Genomic DNA, 18,068 nt, shown 5'->3' on the forward strand with positions numbered 1-18,068 from the left:
GGGGCGGACTTTAATTCACATGCACCGACCAATATCTATAATATACCAACTAAACACTAAATGTATTTATAATAATACTGCTGTTTTAAAATATTTACTGCTAAAATACTATTAAATATTTAACATAACTAATATATATATATAAACAAGATTATTACTAGTCCAGGGACATGCTATTCATAAATAAATAACGTTTTATTTAATAAAAAAGCACATGCGAGCAGATTTGAAATTTCAGATTCCATTAGTCAGTTGCACAATTTAAATGGTCAGATTTGTTCTAAACACACTGGCGATGTATGCAACTGGCCCCAGGTGTTGAAAAGTCACAGATGACACTTCGTAATGTACGATCACACACACAATGTAGCAATACACGTACACCCCATGCTTTTGACTAGAGAAGGGAATCCAAAGACACATATCTAATAATCTATTATTTTGAGATTAAAAGACCACAGTCTCACACACATTTATTTCTGAAAAAGCCCGTTGCATCGCTTCCTCAGTTTGAACCACAAGCAAGGAGAAGCAGAAATATTTAACATATTTATTAATATTGTTAAAGACGTGTTTTACAAAAGATACTCAATATTTGCACAGTTGTACAATTCTATTCCAATTTGGTTGTTTACATTGACTCAGATAAAATCGAGTTATAAAATGTATAAACTGTAGTATAAAGTGTAGAGAAACTGCAGTGCAAACAAGTCAGTTGATGTGAGCCATTCTCTTAATGTGACATTTCAACAGTAACATTTCCCTGGAGTGTTTTCAATTCATTTATAATTTACAGCACTGTTTCGAACAGACCCATACTGTATATAAATGTACTCCAGACAGTCGAGATTAGTTCAGAAAAAATACTGTAGACAGTATTTGTGTGCTTACAGAAAATTACAAGTTGACCTTTTCCCTCTGTGTGCTAAAAGGCAGAATAAGGTCTTCTATTGGACATTAACACTAGTGGTAATATTTAAGACAGGTGGAAGCAGGTAGGTTGCTTCATGGATAGGTTCTCTCACCCTGGTGGCCAAAGATAAGGAATAACAGTAAAATATTTAACTTATAGTTTGTATATTTCATTATAAATCAGAGCATGCATTTTGAAATACAAGAATGTTCATTGGTTGTGGGACTAACAATTTTAGTAAAGCATTACAATTAGTTTTCTTTTTCATTTAAGGTTTATGTTTTTCAAATTTTGTAATGTTCTCTGAAACTTGCTTAAAAGGTGATTTCATAAAATTGAAGTTGTGCCAAAAGGCGTTAAAAATTAGATCAACTGAACCCTTCAAAAGTACATGAAAATAATGACATCAATGCAATAAAATACAGAGCAACAATTGAAGCTAATGTATATTGAAACAAATCATCAGCTATAACCAGCAGACACACTTCAGGCAAAAGCAGAGTCTTCAGCACATTCACTAATCATCACAGCCCAGAAGCTCCATGCGTAGAGTTATCCGCTCGTGCCACTCCCAGGGCAGAAACCGCACAAATCGGGCATAGAAAGGAGGCTCAAACAAGTTCTTTTTGTATGTGTTGTTGTCAATGTTGCCTTGGAAAATCTACAGAAAAAAAAAAAAAAAAAACCTTAGTCACTCAATTAGTCAGATGAAATGAACATAACTAAATGTAATAGTTATGTGCTTTGAGGATTTTGTTCAATTTTAGAATTCTGTTCAAATAAAGACTAGATAAAGGAAAATAACTCAAGCGGAGTTTACATATAATTAAAAATGATTTCATTTCCTCTTAGTATCCAGAACCCAACATGGAAAGCTGGCTGTTCATTGACAATGTAATCCTAATATTCACTGTACCCAATAAACAATTAAAACAGCATGCAATACTGCACCCTACAATAACGATTTTATGTAACTGAACAAAAATACAGTAAAAACATGAATATTGTGACATTTTTACAAATGTTTTTAAGTGTCATTTATTCCTGTGGTGGCAAAGCTGAATTTTCAGCATCATACTCCAGTTTTCAGTGTCTCATGATCCTTCAGAAATCAGTCTAATTTGCTGATTTATTATTATTATCAATGTTGAAAACAGTTGTTGCTTAATATTTTTTACATATTTACTTTTTTCAAACTTTTTTTTCAAGATTCTCTGATGAATAGAAAGCTCAAAAGAACTGGATTTATTTGAAATAGAAATCTTTGTAACATTATAAATGTCTTTACTGTAACATTTGATCAATTTAATAATTCCTTACCGATTAAACATATTCATTTCTTTAAAAAAAAATGAATAAAAAATAGATATTGAAAAAAAAATAGAAATAGATATTGTCGTCACTGTAACCTTATCTGTTCTCGTTATTTGATCCTTCACAATGCTCCACGTTTGTCCGTCATTACTGTAAGCGAGCTTAAAGGCTGAAACAAACTGCACAACTCCAAAGTCTTTTGCTCCCTGAGTCATGATGCCTGTGATTCTTTTGGGTTTCTCCAAATCCAGCTGTGACATGAGAAAAAACACATTAAACATCAGAGGCAAACGTCAGACTACGGTCCACAGTTACCTGCAAAATAATTGATGTTAAATAAGAAAAATAATGGAACAGCGTTAGCTACTAATTTAGACAGTTATTCTTGTCTTTAGGTAGATCTATGCATTTCCTGTTATGATTCTTTAGCAATTAATGAAATCCACCACTTTTTGATGAAAAGGGAAACAACAGCAGATAGAAAATCAAAACAGCTTTCTAAAAACTAGACACGTCATCACACGTTCTCACCTGGAGCCACTCTGAGCGATTGTTGTTTGCCGCCGCCCAAGCGTTAGTCTTGCCTTGCTTGTCCAGGCGAGCGTAGTGGGGATACCAGGTAAAGGCATCTATACCCCAAGTACGGAAAATACTAGATGCTGTAAGCTGCGCGTCGGAGATGAGACGGGACTTCATGCCCAGTGGATCAGTGCAACCGATTGTGCTGGACTGCACTGTCATGTTAGAGAAAATGAGAGTGCTAAATGCTATAAACATGAAAAAAGTGATTCATATGAAAACCAGTGAGTCATAGTTAACTCGACTGAATTTACCATTAAGCTCGCAGCCCACAAGTTCCATCCGGAGAGTACAAGCTTTACGGCACACCACAGGAATGATGCGAATATACTGGGCCACAATGGGAGGGTCAAACATGTTTGTCTTTGTTCCATCATTATCTGTATTTCCCATAAACACCTGAAAAAATACTGAGTCAGGGAATGATAATAGCTTTAAGCACTTAAGGAAGGCTTGTGCTGTACTGATAAAGTTGTATTTCTTACTCTGTCTTTTCTCTGGCCATCCGCTCTGTACACTGTGTATGTTTTGCCATCAAAGCTGGATGCCACCTTGAAAACCTTGACAAACTCAGCTGTCCCCATGCGGCTGGCTCCTTGGGTGATGATTCCAGTGAGACGCATCTTCTTCTGCATGTCAATCTAAAATGAGAAAATCAAGAAGAGGAAGTGTGAACATCATGTACACAAAAACAAACTGAACCATTTTAGTCCCATCTTGTTCCTCTATTGCACTGTTGCCCAACCCTGTACATGGAGGCACACGAACAGCGCACATTTTGGATGTCTCCCTTATCTGACCCATATATTTCTGGTCTTGGAGTCTCTGCTAATGAGCTGATGAGTTGAATCAGGCGTATTTGACTAGTAAGAGTTCGAAAATGTGTACTGTTGGTGTGTCTCCAGGAACAGGGTTGGGAAACACTGCACTATAGCATGATGAATATTTGTCTCAGTAAAAGCTCTGAGGAATCACTTACAGAAGGATTTTTACAGCTGATGAACAGTTATGTTTATTGATATGTGAACAGTTATGTCATATCAATACGCAGTTGTGTGTTGATGTGAACAGTTATGTCGATTGATATATTTATTGTTTTTAGTTAATTGATGTTTGAACTTGTGATATGTCTGTTACCATTATATTGAGTCTTATTCTATATACTGAATATATGTGTATAAATATGGTGATGGTTGAGGAGATTCCCCCTTCCATGTAAAGCGCTTTGAGTACCCAGAAAAGTGCTATATAAATGTAACGAATTATTATTATTATTATATATATAGATTTTTCATCCAAGTTTTTTCATCTTTATTTTGTGGGCTATTGGTAGAACAGATTGTGTATACTGTCAAGTATCTAATCTGTTTACTACATTTATTGTGATGTGGAAGCATTACATTGATGATATTTTCTTCATTTAGAGTGGCACAGAATCTCAGTTTTCATAGCCTTGTTAATGCAAACAGTGATTACATTGACATTTAAGATGGATCCAGCAGGATCAAATACATTTTTTAGATGTAAATGTTATTCTCACCGAAACTGGGCTTGAAACTAGTTTATAGCGTAACCCCACTGACCGTAACATGCTATTACATAGGTCATCGTATCACCCTGTTCCCCTTAAGTCTTCCCTACATATCTCCCAATTTAGCGCATTCTTAGAATGTGTAGTAGAGATTAGGATTATCAACATCAAGTAGAAATCTTGGCAGACAGGTTCAGGCAGAGAGCTTACAATGAGGAGTGGATTCAATCTGCTGAAGAACGTTTTAGTAACTCTTCTCAAGATTGTTTGGTCAAGAGATCTAAATGTAAAGTTAATTGCTTTATCCAAAATTCTCCATTGGCAAATTAAAACATTGAAGGTATAATTGAGAAATACTGGTAGATTGTTGAGAGTGACCCCAATCTGCAATTGATTTTTGCAAAACCACCTCATGTGGTCTAAGAGACCTCCAAATCTACGCAGTATGCTAGTAAGAACTGATTTATCTGTTCCTTGGAGTAATATACCTTCTGGTAACTGTAAGTGTGGAGGTTGTCAACAATATATTTTTATGCATAAAACACAAACTTTTAATCATCCATATACAGGGAAAATTAAGATCTGAGGAACGATTTATTGTAAAACAGCTAATGTTATGTTGCGTTGCCCTTGTGGACTTTGATATGTGGGCAAAACAAGCAGACAGCTTAAAATTCGTATTGCCAAACATTGAAGTGCTATCAGGCATCATAACCCTAGAAGTCCACTAGCACAACACTTTTTTTAAGTTGAGACATTCGGTTTCTACACTGCAATATATTGGCATTGAAGCAGTCAAATTACTCTAAGACGGGATGATATTAACAATTTGCTTTTAAAACGTGAAGCATATTGGATTTAAATTTTGAACACATTATCACCTTGTTGTGAATTCTTTACATTGTATGTCTTTAAGTATTGTCTACTGCTGTATTCTATATTTTCAAGGGTGTATTATGTAGAATACTTAATACATATGGAAAGTTGTATAGTCCGCAATTTTATTGGATGCGGTTTTGGCGTAAGTGGCGCGTTCTCTGTTATGCATACAGAGCTGTCAGAACAAAGCAGGTGATATCACAAAAGGTAAACCACTCTTAAGTTTTACTGTGCCTGGTCGCTGGAGTCAGAGACCATCATTTCTAAAACTGAGTTCCGAACACTGGCTAAAGAGACCTGAACAGGCAAGGTCAGAAGAGTTACCTGAACTGAAGAGTTTCACTATCTGCTGCCTAACCACTACGCAAAGAGATCAAACCCTTCCGCATGCCATTCAGTTCAGCACATGGAAAGAGTTTGTGGAGGCGACTCGACTAGAATGTCAAAAAGCGACAAATGATTCAACAAACACCCAGTTCATTGATCATCACGAAGCAGAATTGATCCTATTGAGAGAGTGTCAAGCTCAGAGCTTTCCTGAGTGTTGTGTTGAGAAGCATACAATATTTGATGTTCAATTCATAGTAATGGCTAACTATAACACATTAATGTGGAACTGCACCACTAGGGGCTCTAGTGAGGAATTGTGTTTAGTAAAGTGATGAAGAAGAATAAAGTTGGATATGTGATTTGTACACCGCATGGAGAGTGTTCTATTAAAGTGTGAAAACACCACACTGAGGAAATAGCAGCCCTCAACACACAAAAACTTATACCAAACCACAGTCGACTAATGTGTCTTGCTCCAGAATGGGATCCAGTAACTAATGTACTAAGAGTCAGAGGACGATTACGGAGACTGGAAAGCCCAAATGTTGAGCAAATTCATCCAATTATGCTAGATTTGCAGCATCCAGCAACAAAGCTCCTCAATAAAGACTTTAATGAGTGCTTGTTGCACCCAGGTACAGAACAAGTGTATGCAGAAATACGGAGACAAAACTGGATCTTGCGGGGACGTCAAGCTATTAAACACCACCAGCTTAACTGTTCATCCTGTCAACGATGGCGAGCTCAGCCTAAAAGTACCACAAATGGCAGATTTGCCACCAGAGCGGCTCAGGCTTCTCTGTCCCCCATTTTATTATACAGGAGTGGACTGTTTTGGCCCGTATTATGTCAAAATAGGCAGAAGGATTGAGAAACGTTGGGGTGTCATTTTCAAATGTCTCACCACAAGAGCTGTCCACATAGAGCTTCTCAGCTCCATGGATGTGGATGCTTTCTTGCTTGCTCTTCAGCGATTCATAGCCAGACGTGGCAGACCAAAGGAGATCAGGTCAGATTGTGGCACAAACTTTCGTGGTGCTGATCGAGAACTCCGAGAAGCCTTTGCAGCTATGGACTCTCAATTAAAAGAGCAGTTAGCCGATTACCAGATCCTCTTCAAGTTCAATCTGCCTAATGCTCCTCATTTTGGTGGTGTCTGGGAGCGAGAGGTCCGCTCCATTAAAGCTGCTCTCCAAGTGGCAATCTGAAGATGTCCTGTCTACAGTCTCAGTAGAGGGCATTTTAAATTCAAAACCCCTCGGATATGTCTCAGCAGACGTTGCAGACCTCGATGCCATTACACCAAACCTTCTCCTCACGGGGCGGTGGGATGCATCACTTCCACAGGTGGCGTATGCCTCAGGAGAAATGGGGCGGCGCAGATGGCGCCATTGTCAAAATCTTGTGGACCAATTGATTCCTACTCCCTGATCAGAGTACTGAAGTGGTTAAAACCATTAAAGAACCGGCATTCAGTGGGGCAATCCCCAACAATATAATAACAAGAATTTTTTTGCTTGGATTTATTGTATTATTATGTTGGTATATTTTCTTTTGTAGTCAGGTATTATTTTATTGATATGTTTATTGGTTTCAGTTAATTGATGTTTTCACTTTCATTCTAGTTATGTGATTTGTTTGTTGCCCTTGTGTTGAGTTTATATTGATTTAAATGTTTTAGTTTTTTGTCATGTGGTTGATCATGTGATGTAGTTTTATGGTGTATATGGTCTTATCAGTTTATGAGTTGATTGTCTGATGTAGAGCCACTTGGCTGGAAACGTCACCTGGGTGAGAAAAAAGATTTTTTGGAGCTTTTCCTTTTTTTCTTCTTCTTCTTTTTTTTTTTTTTTTTTTTACAGCTAATGAACAGCAAAACCATTGACAGCTAATCAGAATCCAGTCAACTTTAAAAGAGCTTGAGCAAAACTGCAGCACACGCTTAAAATAAACAGAACATTATTGTCCATTCCCATGGCTGTGGACGGTAAAATAGTTATCATTACAGTTATATTTATAGTTATCGTTCTTGATGTGAACAGGCCATAAACACATTTTTTTACTTTGCAAGCAACAAATGCATAGGATGGCTGTAAAATTAAGTTAATAATTAGAATAAAACAGTAAAACTATTCAATAAAAAAAAATCTCTTCCTGGTGTGGTACAACAGAAATACCCATTAAAAACATTTAAGAAATCCAATCGAAAAATATGGTTTGCATTTGTTAGTAAACATTTAAAAACACTTGAGTGCAACAATTGTTTTTGTATTTTACAAGGAATTGCTTCAATTTGTAAAAGGCGCTTGAATAGAAGAATTTAGTGAATACAGATCCGATAAATTCAGCCACTATAAATAACTTTTCCTTTAGCGTATCTTGTTTTTAGATTTTTTTGTATTATACTTAATATCATAAGTAAGATTATAAGTAACATTTTTATTAAAAAGTTTGAAACCAATTCTATCACTTCAATAAAGTTTCAATAAATTCTCAAAAGTATAATTGTTTTAGAATTTTTTTTTTTATTATTACTAAAGAGGCACAAAAAAAAAGCTTCAATCAAAGGGCTGATTGACAAACCTCAATCCAGGGGTTCTTGTCTTGGGGTGCCGAGCTCCAGGCGTTGACAATTCCCTGGTTGTTGAGTCGCGCAAGCTCCGGTCCCCAGTGCTGCAGCCCAAGAATGCCAGAGTGTACAGAAGAAGCCGAGATCTGTGACTCTACGATTCCTCCTTCCTCCATCCCCAATACATATGTACAGCCTGCACCATAAAAGATGGTGTGGGTAACAGGGCATGAATTCTACTTTATATTCTCTTCCTGTTGCATGGCTTATTGCTACCTGACTTACTACAGTCGTTAAACAGCTATACCTCAGATACTCTGGAATTTGTAATCAAACTCTCAAAACTCAGGGTCAGCAAAAAGGCACTCTTGAAACGTATATTATGACACTCAGAATTAAATGACCTCTTAGAAACTAAACACCAGGAAAAGATTACCAGCATATAAAAACTCACGTAGCTGACATTGCTTCCCAACATATGGAGAAGGGCACTGGCAGGTGTAGTCGCCATCCAGATCACGACACAGGCCTCCATTCTTACAAGGTTGGTTTTCACAGTCATTCACATCTGTGTAAGAACACCAAAAATAATACAGCCATGTCAATGTGATTATAACTTAAACAGTAAGTTGGACATGCTGTAACGGGATGCTTCTCTGCAGAGGAAGGGAGGTGTCATGTAACTGCAGCTGAAGTATGAATAATTATTAGTGTGGTGACTGAGGTGTTTGGTGGCACAATGTTCACACAGGTGCTTGCAGGATCTCAAATTTTACTCTAAGGGGACAGAGAGTTCTGTGTGGAGCAGAGGGTGGGATGGTCCAAGTCCAGTCTGCATTTCCAGTAAACTGCTGCATATTGCAGCTACAGCACAATTGCTGAAATTAAACACTATGCAGGATGCTAAATTGGACTGAAAAACGCAATAAATGTTGTTTGCCAATAGACATGCTGTAACATTTTTTGGTATAGATTTCTAATGAGAGATGTCTAATTGAAGATGTCAGAGAGTCAGAAATACTGTAGCAGATTCCTGCTTTGAGGTCACAACATCTGCAAAATGATGAAGAGATATGTCAAAAGTTATCGAGATATTCACATTGAGCTTTTGACTCCCCGGTTCCACTGTATCTAACATTACAGGTGCTGGTCATAAAATTTGAATATCATCAAAAAGTTGATTTATTTCAAGAATTCAACTTAACAGGTGAAACTAATTATATAGACTCATTACATGCAAAGTGAGATATTTCAAGCCTTTATTTGTTATAATTTTGATGATTATGGCTTACAGCTCATAAAACCCACAAACTCAAAATCCCAGAATATTAGAATATTACATGAAATCACACAGTAATTACACAGTGATACCATGGTAATTGAACCAGGTTTTGGTTATTTTGGCAGTGTGGGCAGGTGCAAATCTTGTTGGAAAATGAAGGAAGCATGAAGTGCTCTGAAAATGTCCTGGTAGACGGCTGCGTTGACTCTGGATTTAATAAAGCACAGTGGACCAAAGTCCTCTTTCTGATGAGAGCAAATTTTGCATCTCATTTGAAAACCAAGGTCCCAGAGTCTGGAGGAAGAATGGAGAGGCACACAATCCAAGATGCTTGAAGTCCAGTATGAAGTTTCCACAGTCTGTGTTGGTTTGGGGAGCCATGTCATCGGCTGGTGTTGGTCCACTGTGCTGTCCACTCAACGCAGCCGTCTACCAGGACATTTCCAGAGCACTTCATGCTTCCTTCAGCAGACAAGCTTTATGGAGATGCTGACTTCATTTTCCAGCAGGATTTGCACCTGCCCACACTGCCAAAAGAACCAAAACCTGGTTCAATGACCATGGTATCACTGTGTAATTACTGTGTGATTTCATGTAATATTCAAATTTTCTGAGATTTTGATTTCGTAGGTTTCATAAGCTGTAAGCCATAATCATCAAAATTATAAAAAATAAAGGCTTGAAATATCTCACTTTGCATGTAATGAGTCTATATAATATATTAGTTTCACCTGTTAAGTTGAATTCTTGAAATAAATCAACTTTTTGATGATATTCTAATTTTATGACCAGCACCTGTATGTGGTGGACCATTATTTGGGTGTTGTCTTCTAGGTACACATTATGACACATGACTTTATTCCAAAGTATACACACTCGCACGCCAGTTATAGCCCTATGTTTGGCAATACTCCTTGGCTGCATCTGAAATCGCATACTTCCCTACAATAGGTGAAAAGCAGTATGTGACAAAACCAATAAGTATATCCGAATTCACAGTACTCATAAAAGAGTAGGCAAAAAGTACTTGGACGAGCTACTTCTTCCGGCAAGATTCTGAAGTGTGCATATGATGAACACTTTACTATCCCATGAGGCCATGGGAGAGAATTTAAAAATGTACGCTGAAGCTGGTAGGTCACATGATAATGACAACATGGCAAATGTAGTATGTCCAGATTACAATCATATTACACACATTCATACTATATAGAACATAGCCTACTTTTTTAGTGGTCGTGAAGTTATTACTTGTTTAAAATAAGTACCTACTCAAGAGAGTATGCGATTTAGGACACAGCCCTTGTCTTTTCCCATAAACTGGCTTATTGCAGTTATCATAAATCATAAAGGGGCAAACTTCTCTCAGAAAAATATGGCAAATGGTATCAAATGTAAGATGCATAGATTTTTTTTGCTGTATACATTACCGTTCAAAAGTTTATAAAAGTTTATTTACCTCTTTAAAAAAATATTTTATATATGTATATATATATATATATATATATATATATATATATATATATATATATATATATATATATATATCACTTAGTTATTCACTTAGTAAGTGAATAAAAGTATTTATTTCTTTAAATATTTTTATATATATTATATATATATATACTTATATATATATATATATATATATATATATATATATATAAAAATATATTTTTAAAGAAATAAATACTTTTATTCACTTACTAAGTACGCATTAAATTGATCAGTAAATCAGCATATTACAATGATTTCTGAAGGATCATGTGACTCTGAAGATATATATTCAAAAATATATTAAAACAGAAAAGTTATTTTAAACATATTAACAATATTTCTGTTTTTACTGTATTTTTAATCAAAATGCAGCTTTGGTGAGGATACATTTTTTTTTTCAAAGCATTAAAAAAAATCTAACCAACCCCAAATTTTTTAACAACTGTGTTAGTGTATATTATTTAGTGGGCTGCTGTTTACCACTTTTGGTCTTCTTGGAAAAGATTTACGAAACTAACATCCAAATCATTCTAGCAGAAATTATTTTTGTTTTTTACAATTGAAATGACAGAATGCCTATAATTAAAAAGACATACACCATATTTTCATCCCAACAACAGAAGTTGTTTTGTTCCTAAACTGTTAAGAGGATTGCAGAACACAAAAAAACATCACTCTGCCCAAAGCCTGGACAAACATTCGGCACACACACACACACACACACACACGCACACACGCACACACGCACACACACACACGCACACGCACGCACACACGCACACACGCACACGCACACACAACTGTGCAGCCAGACAAGATTCAATATTGTCTTGAGGACTCAATTACAACAAATTTGTTGCGAGTTATTACCAAACTCCTAGAATATTAGAACTAAAAGAGATTTAATTCATGAGCAACTTAACAGTAAGCCAAATAGTTCAAATGAATGAGCTTTATGAGATTTAGTTTAGTGTCTGATTGTTTGAATTTGGCAAATACATTAGGTGGAAATATTTTAGAACCTCCTTAATGCCCAAAGGCTGGACTGCACTGTTCTTCTCAAGTATAAAACCTCTTTGGCTTGATTAAGGCTTGCCTAATTACACTGAAGCTGCCCCTGTGGTGAATATTCCTGGCTGTGTTTAAATGCCTTCCAGTGCTACTGCTAGTCTAATATCTGTAAAATCAATTTTTCACTTTTTTTTAACCCTTTGATGCATGAATTAATTAAATATATATATTTTTTACTTAATCCATTTCTAACTTTAGAACGAGAATAACCAATATAATTTTATTTTGATTTTTGCAATAGTATGTATTACGCTTTGGTCCACTGCAATTTTGTATTAGAGGAGTTCAGAGGTATCTAGTAAATCCCTACTTTCATCAGCCATTTTGAATGTATGTTATGAATAAAAATCAAAATGCCATATAAAGGGGAAAGTTGAACTACTGTAACAAATAACAGTCATTATGCAAATGCATTATTGGACAAGAACACAATGCAAGTCAATGGCTACCATCAACTGTTTGGTTACCACCATTCTTCAAAATATCTTCTTTTGTGTGTTTAACAGAAGTAAGAAACTCATTTGGAACACCTTGAGGGTGAGTAAATGATGACAGAATTTTCATGTTCAGGGAACTATCCCTTTAATAAACATGTAGTTTAACAAGATATTGGATAATTAATACTCTGTGTTGCATGTATTTTGTTTATTTATCCTTGCATAAACAATAGTCAATTATAGGAATTATTAACCTAAATCTTATGAAATAATGGCTTAAGTACATTTTACTTCTGAAGACATTTTTGAGTGTTTCCGCATGATGTTGCAGTGGTACAAGTTGTAATTATGATTCTACGAAGACGTGAATGCTTTTTACAATTCAGAATCTCTTAATGGTAATTCTGACATTGCGTGATGGTGGTTTGGATGTATCAGCATAATCTGAATGGTTAAAATGGCTTTAAAAGATGTGTCCACTCTAGTGGACATCAGGCAGCAAAGAGTTAAAACCATACATGGAAAGGGACTGTGGACTGGAACATTTTAACAAAGCCTATTTAAAACTCACTATGGTTACAGCTCTCCCTATCCACCACTGACTGCTCAACACCCTGGGTGTGTCTGGTGTTTACACCAGTGCCATTGTATGTACAGCACCACACATTATAGATACACATACACATTATACCAATGAAACAAAGAGGAACAAATGATACAGCATGCAGTAACTGAAGTCTCTCTGCTGTGGACTTGCAGCCACAAGAATATTCGCCATGTAGGAGAAAAGTCTTAACACGAATTAACCACCAAATGCTTTACACGGACTCCATATATTGCATAACTGGATATAAATGAGTCTTAATCAGCCTTACCCATAGGACATGAACAGAAAATCATCAATCAATTTGTGATAAAGTTGTCGTTTTCAATACACTAGTATTATTATATTTATACAGAAATTTGTTCTGCTATGAAGTCCCAATGTGTGTGATCATTTAGTTTTAGTCATTGTTTAGTTCAGCAATTGAAGTTTTCCCTTTGAGGTTTTATACAAACATCCTTCTAAAACCATTCATTAGCCAATTGGAGTGATACTTATAGAGCTTTTATTTAGTGCAATAGATACTGACAAAGCTTGTTGTAAATCTGAAATAAGTGGTACAAAACTTACTGATTTGGCAGTGTGCACCTTTGAACCCAGGTTGGCATTTGCACACATACTCATTAAAAACGTCTCCTCTTCTGGCGTTAACGATCACCTCACATGTGCCATCGTTTTTACATGGGTTTGGGTTACAAGGACCTGTTAAGGAAAACAGGAGTAAGTTCTGATTTGAGTCTCACAATATGGACAAACCCTCAAACCCAGAAAAAAAAGTGATCTTTAATAGTTTCTCCAAGACAGCAATGAGATTTAAAGGAGAGAAAATGAATACTTGTGCCCATGTCTCTCATATTTTTCATCTGAGTACAGGAGTAATCTGGTGTGTCCTTGTTTCAGCAGAGATCTCAACAATGTTCCAAACTGTGTTTGAGGTGAAGCACTGCTACTTGGGCGGAGTGATTTTCTCGCAGCACCTGAGAAGCCCCGTGGTGAGGAGCAGAGAGTTCGCTCAGAGTTGGAGTAAATCACTCCGCAGAAGTAGCAGTGCTTCGCCTTCTGAGAATAAAGTTCCCAGTATGTATACGTTTAGAAGATGGCAGTGTCTCATGTGACCTTGTTATTTGTATACGCTGTGACTATACAAATCACAACATGCAAATAGGAAAATGTTGGCGTTATTTTGTATTGGGAGCAGTATGCTAGCTGGAGCCGTTTACCTCCAGTCTTTGTGCTAAGCTAGGCTAGCGGTGGGTGCGTCAGACAGAGTTACGGCACGCACGGAGATGAAAAGGGTATGTATGGACTTATCTAACTCTGGGGGATACGGTGAATAAGCTAAAGTCCCAAAAAGTCGGCGTGTTCCTTAAAAATTGCCATTTTTTCCATTTTCTATGCTATGCTACCCACATATTTATTTATTGAAATGTTATGACATCTACAGTATCTGAGACAAAGTTGTTACACAAGTGAAAAGCAACCGAAAACATTTCTTCTCCTAAGCTATGAAAGAGCAACCTTTGTTCTGAGCAATAAGGTTTTCCACAGGCAATAGGGTGACCCATTTAAACCTAATCTGAAATTTAAATGAGGATTAAACCAGTAAAATTCAGATAAACAACATTTCAAATTCTGACCATTCTCAGTGGCATTGCAAGTATCTCCAGCAAATCCCTCGGCACAGATGCAGAAAAAGGGATCTTCTCCAATGCCAGTCACACACGTCCCTCCATTATGACACAGGTTCACCTTGCAGTAATCTCCTACAGAGACACACATAAGCAGGAGTGAATGGAATTACAAAGATTAGACTGGGATTAGTTCTTATTTTATAATTTGGCAATGGACGGAGTGGTCCTGAATATTAAGCTTCAAGAGATACAAAAGAACCAAGAAGCGCTTTTCACGCTTCTGAACAGGATCAGGAGAGTACAAAAGATAAGAGATGTGAGCAGCATAGCCAATGTGCATGTTGAACTTGCGAAAGCATATGAAGAGTTCAGATGTTCAGATATATTTTTCACGGATAGGAAAGATTCTATGACATAAGTGAACATAAAAAAGTGCTTGTATTGTGATAACTGTGTGTGTGTGTATGTGCATGAGTGCAGCACAAAATATCAGAAGCAATAATGAAAAACAAAACAGCCGCTGCTGTAAATTAAATGCTGCTCATCTTCTGTTTAGGAAGCACAGCATTCATTGCGCTTCATTCTGGCTGAACAACACGTTGGAATAAAAAAATAAAAAAAGGCATGAACAGAATGCAAGAACATGAAATGCTCTTAGACACACGTTTATGTGTGAAACGTTACACAACATACTTCCTGAGAAGCTAGGAGATTTGCCCTCTGAGCTCATTAAGATGTAGAGGTTAAGACGGGCTTCTTTGAAAATGCTTGAACAAGAAATTAAAGGCACAACTTTGCACTGATTTACTTTCCAGAATTTTGTAGTTGTGAGTAGGAGAGTTATGACGAGATCTCGTCATACTCGTGAATCGAGATCTCACGATATTAAAAAGTGACGATGTTTCTCGTCGAGTTTCAAAGCTATCTCGGCATGGCTAAGTTGAGTTTGTGGCTAAATCTTTTACAGTGTTTGCATTATATTGTTCTGTCTTTTGCTGCTAATGATTATTCAGATTTAGAAAGTAGAACCGAAGCGACATTCATTACAAGATGATAAGTGTAGGGCCATCACGATTCCTCAATTAAATTAATGTTAAATTAAATAAATAACGAAAGTGGCGATTTCCATGGACTAGAATTATTTATTATTTATATCGTTATTATTATTATCATTTAGATCATTTTCCAAGGCTACACGATATATTAAAATAATTTAAAATTGCACTAACAAAGGAGAATACATCAATATGTTTCCAAATGTTGTTAATCGCTATTTCAAAATAAAAGTTTAAACCCTTGCTCTAAGTTTGCCTGTTTTGATGTCCACATATTCTTGTTCAAGAAATTACAGCGGCTGTAGCATTTCTATCGTAAAGTGGCCAAATATTAAAGATTAAGTAAACATTTAAATTAATATCGTTTAGTCAATATTAAACAAGAATTTGATCATGCTATAAAGTGTAACAACAACAACAATGGAGCTGTTCAATACAATCATAAAAATACTTCCTTTTGATACTTTTGAAACCAATTATTATAGCCTTGTTGTTATTATATATGTATTTTAGGTCATTTTAAAGGCTATTGGTCACTTAGGTCTATTTTTATTACCACAAAAAAATATCCAATTGCTTAATTAAATGTCAAAATAATTGACCAATTACTCGATTACCAAAATAATTGTTAGTGAAAGTCCTATATTAGTTAAATGATAGGTAAAATGCACCTTTATTGTTTTGGCATTTTGTGACTTTCAGTCAAATAAAAGACTATTTTTCCAGTCATATTTCTTCATTGAAGATTTCTTAAATATAGTGTTTCTCAAAAATATCGCCTTGTCTCGATCTTGTGAACCCAATATCATACATCATCTGGTCTTGTGAGCTAAGAGTATCGCCAAACAAACTCCTAGTTGTGAGTCATATTTTCCAGAGGAGTGCATATCTCTTCCCAGAGTCTCTGCAGTGGATTTGTTCTTGTCCTCACAATGGCCCTGACATCTCTGTATAATCTGGACGGTTCCAATTCCAATTTAATTATAAAGCACAACATAATACAATGTTGACCACAGTGCTGAATAAACAGTAAGACATTAAAATATAACAAAGACAAATAACTATAAAAATAAGAAATAGCTAAGCAAACCCACAGACACATAAACGTCTTAAATAAAGCAAAAACATCATCAGACTCTTGAAACGTGAGACTGTGACAATACTCATGTATGATCAAAACATAAAAAATACGTTTTTAAATGCCTTTTAAACTCATTAAGGTGAGTTAGGTGACACTAACTAATGGTTAACACTTATTGAGATCCACTTTATATTAAATTTACCTTCGTTCCATTTAATAACATATAATAATTTGGATAGACTAAATATGATCTAATGAATAAGACAGCTAAAGACAAATCATTCAAAAGAATTTTGAACAAAATGTCAATTTAACGAGACAGATGGCTTTTGTTAGCCCTACTTGATAAAAACTCAATCCTACTTTGATATCATGGCCAGTAAGAGTAAACAAGATGGTCTAAAATGGATTGAAGACAAAAGGAACACTGCATCAAGTACAAATCTGTGAAATGTTCAGTACCACAAATAAACACCTTCCCACAATAAGAAACATTCACTATTGAAGTAATGTATTGTAATAATATAATTTTCTTTTGTTTGCTGTATCACTATGTCAAATTTGGTGTAACAGAGGGATGCCCATAACTACTGCAAAAAAGCAAACCTGTGTAAAATTATTTTAGGCTCCACCTAGTATTTTATTTTCAGTGAAGCAGTGACACTCGATGTATTTAGCAGAGTTCGACTGGGAAGAAAAAGAGCAAATAAAAAAAGCACTGAAAATGTACTTAGAATTTTAGATATTACTCACCATTCACGGTACAAATGCTGAAAATTATTAAACTGCCAAAAACTATAGAGGACCGAGCAAGGTTCCAGGTCTTCATATTGGTACTCTGCTGTCTGTTTGTTTCTCAAAACCAGGAGCTTTTTCAACTAGGTCTCCTCCTGACGTCATCCTCAAACGTGGAGCAGCGAGACGCGCTCAAGCACAGGGCGCGCGCGCACCGTTTCCGCGCACGGCTCAGGCTCAGCTATTTGAGATTATAACGACTCCATAGAATTGAGTCTGCGCTTTAAAGGTCCGAGTATAGGTATTATGCAGACGTGTTTTCCGCATGTCGTGTTGAACTGTTAAAATAATCTGCTTTGTACTAATGAATTAATTTTGAGGCAATTTTCGACTACATTAGAAACTCCCAAAAATTGGCCAATTTAGCAATCCTATTATTCCCCTACTGAAAGTCTTTAGTAAGCATCCCATTACATGTGTTGTTGTTTTAAAAAAATGCCATGTCTGCCATTTGCTCTTTGTGTGTATCTTCTCATTGTAATTAAAGATATTTATGCTGC

The 18,068-nt window shown here is 36.0% G+C and overlaps 1 protein-coding gene across 1 annotated transcript; it reads right to left on the bottom strand.

The window, feature by feature from the left end:
- Positions 1-1,168: 1,168 nt before the first annotated feature.
- On the bottom strand, positions 1,169-18,066 carry mfge8a (milk fat globule EGF and factor V/VIII domain containing a). The gene is made up of 10 exons (XM_079866066.1): positions 17,527-18,066; positions 14,644-14,769; positions 13,577-13,708; positions 8,570-8,683; positions 8,130-8,311; positions 3,292-3,447; positions 3,061-3,205; positions 2,759-2,961; positions 2,323-2,478; positions 1,169-1,574 (listed from the first exon to the last, which is right to left on the bottom strand). The coding sequence occupies exons 1-10, from the start codon at positions 17,600-17,602 to the stop codon at positions 1,431-1,433; spliced, it is 1,434 nt and encodes a 477-aa protein (XP_079722192.1). The 5' UTR covers positions 17,603-18,066; the 3' UTR covers positions 1,169-1,430.
- Positions 18,067-18,068: the final 2 nt, after the last annotated feature.

This window comes from Squalius cephalus, assembly GCF_949319135.1.
Source record: "Squalius cephalus genome assembly, chromosome: 3".
Lineage (NCBI taxonomy): Eukaryota > Metazoa > Chordata > Actinopteri > Cypriniformes > Leuciscidae > Squalius > Squalius cephalus.

Excerpts from the sequence above, each read along its gene's own strand:
- mfge8a (XM_079866066.1), bottom strand. The coding sequence starts at position 17,602 with ATGAAGACCTGGAACCTTGCTCGGTCCTCTATAGTTTTTGGCAGTTTA. Across the intron at positions 3,206-3,291 it reads ATGGCCAGAGAAAAGACAGA|GTGTTTATGGGAAATACAGA; the intron begins GTAAGAAATACA and ends GTATTTTTTCAG. Across the intron at positions 2,479-2,758 it reads ATCGCTCAGAGTGGCTCCAG|CTGGATTTGGAGAAACCCAA; the intron begins GTGAGAACGTGT and ends CTCATGTCACAG.